Below are 7,318 nucleotides of genomic sequence, written 5' to 3'. Positions count from 1 at the left end.
ACATTAAACTCTGAGAGCAATTGTCTTATTATAAATAGAAACTATAAGGCAAATATAATTGATATATGTGAGGCTATTTGTAAGTGGATATACATGTCTGCTTCTTTAAAACAAATTATATGTATATGTAATGCAGATAGGTATATATAGAATCAGAAAATTCAGAAGCGTTAATATCGTATACTTACATATATAATGATTATTATCTTAATAATTTATGAAATAATTATATTGCCTATGTAAGAAGTATTGGGTGATCTGCATATCATGCAGATAATTCTTGTAGTTTCATTTTCAATTCATTTTTAATAAAATAATTATTTTTAAATTTATTATTCTAATATGGCTATTGGTCTTTTTAATTATGTCTTATTTATTATGTTAAATATTATTTTTTTTTTTATATTAAAAGAAATTTTGAAATTTCTGTGATTAAAATTTAGTTTATTGGTTAAAATTAAAATTAAAATTAAATTATTTTAAAATTATTTTCAACTTTTTACTATTATTATTAAGTATGTGTAAAAATAATAATAATAAATTTTTCCTTTAGTATCAATTAACTGTACATCATGCAGTTTTTGTAAATGCGAGTATATTGAATAACATTAATTCTTTTAGGGCCACTTCGATTAACTCCAATTAACTTTAATCAACGATTAGTTTATTGATCAAACATATCCATCGTTAAATCAAATAACAAATACGATTGATCAATTCCAATCGCCGATTCAAATTAATCGGAGTTGATCAAAATCGCCTTTAATTATATATACCTCTGTTTATTTTCATCATGGCGCTTGCTCTCCGAATGTCTCAACTCACTAGCTGTATGCATTTTCTGATGCAGAATCGTTAGTGTTGTGCAGATGAAAAAAAAAACGTTACTAATGATAGTAATACTCATGGGTACGTAAAAATATAATGTTTTTGCTTCATTCTCTGAAACAAAAACAAATTCTTTGTATTACACTGCACTAATATTAGGTGTACAACTTTGCTTCCGCCGTTTTCCTATAGATGGCTTTAGCGGTAAGTGGTGGTCGAAATAAATAGATCATAGACGTCATACAATAAACTTGGGCATCTGTCAACATAACCCCATAGAAACATTAATCATTATCAGTCGATTTGTGTCTGCATCATAAAGTTATTCTCGATTGAAAATGTCAGTTTACGAGCCAAATTCTCGTCGTTTGGGGGAGGTTTTAATTTTTTGCTTCAATATGAAGAAATCTGCGGCTGAGACTCATCGAATGCTCTCAAATACTTATGGTGAGGCCGCTATTAGTGAAAGAACGTGTCGTGAGTGGTTTCAACGTTTCAAGAACGGTGATTTTGACGTCCAAGATCATGCTCTGTATTTGGTGGGACCAGCTCGGCGTAGTGTATTATGAACTGTTAAAATCAACTGAAACAATCACAGGCAATCGGTATCGAACGCAATTGATGCGTTTGAACCGAGCATTGAAAAACAAACGGCTACAATACAACGAGAGACACGATAAAATGATTTTGCAGCATGACAATGCTCAACCCCACGTTGCGAAAGTAGTCAAGACATACTTGGAAACGTTGAAATGAGAAGTCCTATCACACCCGCCGTATTCTCCAGACGTTGCTCCCTCTGACTATTACTTGTTTCGATCAATGGCACATGACCTGACTGACCAGCACTTCCGGTCTTATGAAGAAGTAAAAAATTGGATCGATTCGTGGATAGCCTCAAAAGATGACCAGTTTTTTCGACGCGGGATTCGTACGCTACCCGAAAGGTGGGAGAAAGTAGTGGCGATGGACAATACTTTGAATCATAAATGTATAACCAGTTTTTTACAATAAAGCCTCGAATTTCGGAAAAAAAACGACGGAAACAAAGTTGTACATCTAATACATGTGGATGATATGTCCATTATTTAAATTAAATATTATTGAAAGGAAAATATCAATTTTCGAGGATTCCCTGCCAAAAACAGTCGATTAAAACCGATTAAAACAAAAGTAATCTGTATCGATTGGGATTCTTGCATCGAAAATAGGATTTTGAAACGATTGAAAATAAATTGGATCTAATGCGCTTTATACTTATTATTATAATAATTGGATCATATGAATCTGTTTTAATCATAAATTTCCTTTTCCACGAAATCGTATTTAATGCAATCTGAATCCAATTTTGTTATAATCAACAAAAGTAATTCAATCGGAATTTCTCCGATTTTGCAGATGATATTAGAATCCGTTTTGGAATGAAACAATAATCCGATTTTCTCGTAACCGGCAAAAGTAATCCTATTTAATCAAAATTTCTCTGATTTTGCGGACGATAATGAAATCGATTTTGATGTAACGAGAATCTGATTTTGTCATGATCAGCAAAAAATATCCGATTCGGAATTCTCTCAATTAATGGTTGAAAATTAAATCAGATTTAATGCAACATAAATCCGATTTTGTCATAATTGACAAAAATAGTTCAATTCAATCAGAATTTCTCCGATTTTTCGGTAAAAATTGTCAATATGTTTTTACTTGTACGTATTTTTACTTGTAAAATTTTATTTTTATCATTACAAGTAATAGAAATAAAAATTAAATTCTTATGTCTCCATTAAACAAAAAAATGCTATTAGTCTAAAAAAATTCGATCAAAAGGATCATTTTTAACTTTAATGATTTCAAAATTATTTATATATCTCATGTCTTACAAAGTACGCGATAAAAATATTTAATATTTAATATTTAATATTTAATTACGACATAACATATATTATTTGGTGGAAATGAGTCGAATACTTTTACCGCGGATACGAAAAAAATTAATCCTCGTTGCATTAAAACAGATTTTAATATCGCTCGCAAAATTGGAGAAATTTTGATTGAATCTGCTTTTGTTGGTGAGTGCAAATTTGATTACCTAGTTGTGTATTAAAGCTCCTTAGATCCGAGTTTATTTTCATCCCCGAAATCGGAGAACTTCGAATTCAACCGGATTAATGTCGTCTTTTTTAGGAAATAGAATTAAAACCAATTGAATCAATGTTCCTGTAATTGAAATGAATTGAGCCGTTACAAAAAAAATATAATAAATACGATTCGAGCAGATTATTTTGGATTACATATTCATTCGATTAATCGGATCTGTTTGGATTGATAACAATATGAATTAAAACGTGATGAATTCGGATACGATTCTTCTGGAATTGAAACCGATTATTTTTTAATCTGAGTGTGGATTGAACCGATTAAAACTGATTACAACCAATTAAAATGGATTACATTTTATTCGATTTTAATCGGCCGTTTTCGGCAAAGTTTCGTGGGGATCGTTTAATTTCTATGTTTTCTCCTTCGTAGAAACCAAAAATAATCATTATAATAACGCTAAACTTAAGAAAACATCGGTACATTAAAATAAAATGAATGAAATCATTATTCGCATCGTTATAAAATCACTATCAGTTATGCCTCAATGATTTAGAAATTATTTCCAAAGTGGATAAAATGCGAATATTGTATCACGTTAATTAGATTATATTTTTCATATATTAGAACATTTGTTACAAAAAAATTAATTAGTGCTTTCCAACTAATCTTTTTACGAATCATTTTGTATTTTTTTGATTTGATTCACATCGACTGTGCTTGATATAACTGGCAATAAAAAAGTTTTCTTATTTAACTCTAATAGGCCATGATCATTTTTGGTTACCTCCCGGCCTCACCAGAGTATGTGATGTGTCCTGTCACATTATATCTCTGGACTCAATATTTTTTAGCTCATGAAATTTCTACCTCAAAGTCAGATGAAGACAGATAAATATGAATCAAATAAATAATATTTCATTTTCAATTAATTACAATGCTTCAAAAAAATTTTATTGACAAAATTCGCAAAAAATAATTACTTTGGATAAAAAATTCTCAAATTTTTTAATTTAAGTTGTTCCAGTAGGATTTTTTTGGTTAAACCTTTGAACTAACAAAAAAAAATAGTACGATATGAATTGCTCAAAAAAAAGTATAATTATTTGAACTATCGAAAATCAACATTTTTGAAAAATACATATTATAAAACAATTATGCGATTTATGGGTTTTTCTCCAGATCTATTCTTGAAATGCCAACGTTTCGTCAACTTTGCAGTCCACTTCATCAGGGCGAGCAATAATCTGAGCTGTTCCTCGGGACCATTCCTTTTATATTATATTGCTTGTTGGAGTTGTGGGGAACAAAAAAAAATTGTGAGTGGAGAAGATGAGAGGTGGGGGAAATTGGTCGATCTTCAACTAGGAGAATGGTCTTCCATATTTTATTTATTAACCTTTATCTCTATTTAGATTGTTTAGGGTGTTTTTGTATCTTTATAGCTTCTCTTATACTTTCTTGAAAAGTATGATGTAATGTTGGCTATTGTGATCGTTTTTGTCAAACAGTATTTGAGGTCCTGTATCGATGTTATATTCTGATAATTGCGTGGCGTGTTTTAGCCTGACATCACGTTGGTGTTCTTTTATTCGTAGGTTCCATTCCCCCAATGTATATTTGCCCGCAGAAATAAGATATTTTTGTATATTCCTGCGGAACTGAGTAGAGGTTTTTGATCTTTAGGATTTCTTAAGATTTGTCCTATCTTTTTTGGATGGTGTGAAGATAGTTCAAATATTGTATTTGTTTAATATCCTGCCATTCGAATCTGTTGTTTCTTTGACATATGAGAGAATGGATAGGATCCTTTCATCTGGTTGTATATCAGAGATCGTTGTTTTGTTTGCATGTTTATTGATTATTTTAATTATGTCTTTTTTGTCGTATTCGTTTTTCTGTAAGGTTAGTTTTAGATGATCGAATTCTGTCTGTAGATGTTCTTTATCAGAGATGATGAAAGTCTTTATGTATTATACAAGTGAGTTGATTGTTGACTATTTTTGTGCTAGGTAGTGCAACTCGGCATGTGAGTATCTATCTGTGTGTGTTAGGTTTCTGTACACTTGATGATCTAAGGTACTGTCAGCTTTCTTAGAGACAAGAACATCTAGGAAGGGGAGTTTTCCTTTATATCTATAATGAAGTGAGTATTTGGATGTTGATTATTGAGAAAAATAAAGAATTTACGGAATTCGGCTTTACCATGTCTCCATATCACAAATGTATCGTATACATAACGGAATCAAATTTCTGGTTTTTTGGATGGCCTCTTTCTTAAAATGCTATATGAAGATTAGCAAAGGTTAGCGATTGCAGGTGAAATAGAAGAGCTCATCGCCGCTCCTGAAGTTTGTTCATCAAATTGATTGTTATAGAAGAAGTAAGTAGTTGTTAAGCAGTACTCTATTAGCAGGATGAGATCGGAGAGGACTTCATGTGAATTTATTATATTTAATGTGTCTTTTATTGGAATTTAAAGTGTGAAAAGGAATTCTACATTGAAACTTACAAGCAAATCTGTGAAATGTAGTCAGATTTTTTGTATGAAGTTGAATTGGTTAATGTGTGTCCGGATTTTTCTGAGTGAGAGGTTGTAATGTTTATGCTAGGAAGCGAGATAACCTTGGTGAAAATTTTTCTTAGAATTTTTCATATGATTTTTTAGAATTTCTATGAAATTTTTCAGAATTTCTCTATAATTTTATAACTTTCTCATTTTTTATACGAATTGGAATATTTTTCAGAAAATCTACATCTTTTCTCAGAATTTTTCATGTATGTTAATTATGAAATATCGTAAGATTTTTAAGATTTTTTTTGTAAATTTTTTGTAATTTCTAATGAAATGTTACAAAATCTAAAAAATTTAAAAATATTTTTTAAAAATTATGAGATGAGAAATTTCAGAATATTTCAGAATTCACTTGTGAAGAGAAGTTCTGAGAGAAGATGAAAACTTTCCGAACATTTCTGAGTATTTCTGAAAAATGGTCCAATTCGTAAAAATTATGAAAAAAATTTTTACCAGAGAAGTTGTATATCAAGGAGTGTATGGTGCTGTGACAATCGATTTGAGGAAGATGTTTGTGTACTTTTGGTAGTCGTATAGTCTTGGTGAGAGAAGATTTATAGGTTTGATAGTGATTTGGTTTTACTAGGAATTTTGCTTTTCTCCACTAGAATGTTCTGTGGAGAATTAATTGGATCTTTATCAAGTTTTTTGTCTACTTTGTCCGAGAAAAGATTCTTCTTTTTCTTATAGTCTGATATATTCATGACTACTGTCGTGTTGTCTTTGTCGGCTAAAAGTACAATGAAATTTGTGTCCCTGTTTAAGTTTTGGAGGGCCAATCGCTCTTATCTAGTGATATTTGATTGAGAAGGTTTGGAAAGAATATTAGTTATCTGTCTGCGAATGTTATCTGCTTGTTCTGATGAGAGTAGATGGTTGATTCTATTTGGCTGATAATCTCTTCCTTTGGAAGTCACTGCGAAGTTTAGGTCTTTGTCCAAATGCAATATAATGCATGTGCCAAATGCAGATATAATGTCTTGAGACAAGTCTTTATTGAATAGGTCCTTGATATTAAATAGAGAAGATTGTGAGAGACATTTTTATGAGAGACAAGATTTATGTATTTCTGTTTCTATCTTTCAGAGAATTGTGTGAGAGTCTTCATGGCTTGTTCGTAAGTATATGATCTAGAGTTTGTCATGCCGCAACGTGGCGGATAGGAACAGGTTGAGTTTAAAAGTTTTATGGGAGATCTGTGGATAAAACGGTCATACTGATATTATGTGAAGTTACACAAACATAAACGAAGCTGCATAAATTCTCAAAATTTTTTACGAATTTGCAAAGTTCTACGGTACCAATTAAAAATTGCGCACAAATGAGATTCATAGTTATCGAAAGAGTGAATCTTTACCTTTAATTTGCTTTTTTATAGACCTTTATACGATTTTTTTTCACCGAGTAATTCAACATTGAAGTAAAAACGATCTTTTTTGTTGAATAATTTAAAAAAAAAATCGATAGCTGTGAATCCCATTTGTGCACAATTTTTAATTGGCGCCGTGCAACTTCGCAAATTTCATAAAAAATTTTGAGATTTTATGCATCTTCGTTTATGTTTGTGTAATTCCATAAAATATCAGTAAGACTTTCTAAAGTACTAATCTGAAGAGATTTCAAACTTTAAAATGCTTTAAAGCAATTTCAATTTTTTTTAAATTGAACAAAAATTGTAATATTATGTATGAGCTTGGACGGATACGAGAGTATAAAAATATAAATACTCAAGTATGTATGTAAATATATATAATATATGCAGGATGTTTGATAAGTAATAAATAAATATAAATAAAATAAGATAAAACTTTCGCACTG

The 7,318-nt window shown here is 30.4% G+C and overlaps 1 protein-coding gene across 2 annotated transcripts in view; it reads right to left on the bottom strand.

The window, feature by feature from the left end:
• The window catches only part of LOC108692533 (G-protein coupled receptor Mth2-like), a 32,373-nt gene that overhangs the window by 8,231 nt on the left and 16,824 nt on the right, over positions 1 to 7,318 (bottom strand). For both annotated transcript variants that reach the window (XM_018200834.1, XM_018200835.1), the window contains one exon: positions 777 to 942. In XM_018200834.1, coding sequence (XP_018056323.1) covers positions 777 to 942 — 166 coding nt within the window. The remainder of the gene's footprint in view (positions 1 to 776; positions 943 to 7,318) is intronic.

The sequence above is a fragment of the Atta colombica genome, unplaced genomic scaffold (assembly GCF_001594045.1).
Source record: "Atta colombica isolate Treedump-2 unplaced genomic scaffold, Acol1.0 scaffold76, whole genome shotgun sequence".
Classification (NCBI taxonomy): Eukaryota; Metazoa; Arthropoda; class Insecta; order Hymenoptera; family Formicidae; genus Atta; species Atta colombica.
This window is presented reverse-complemented; position numbering and strand designations above follow the sequence as displayed.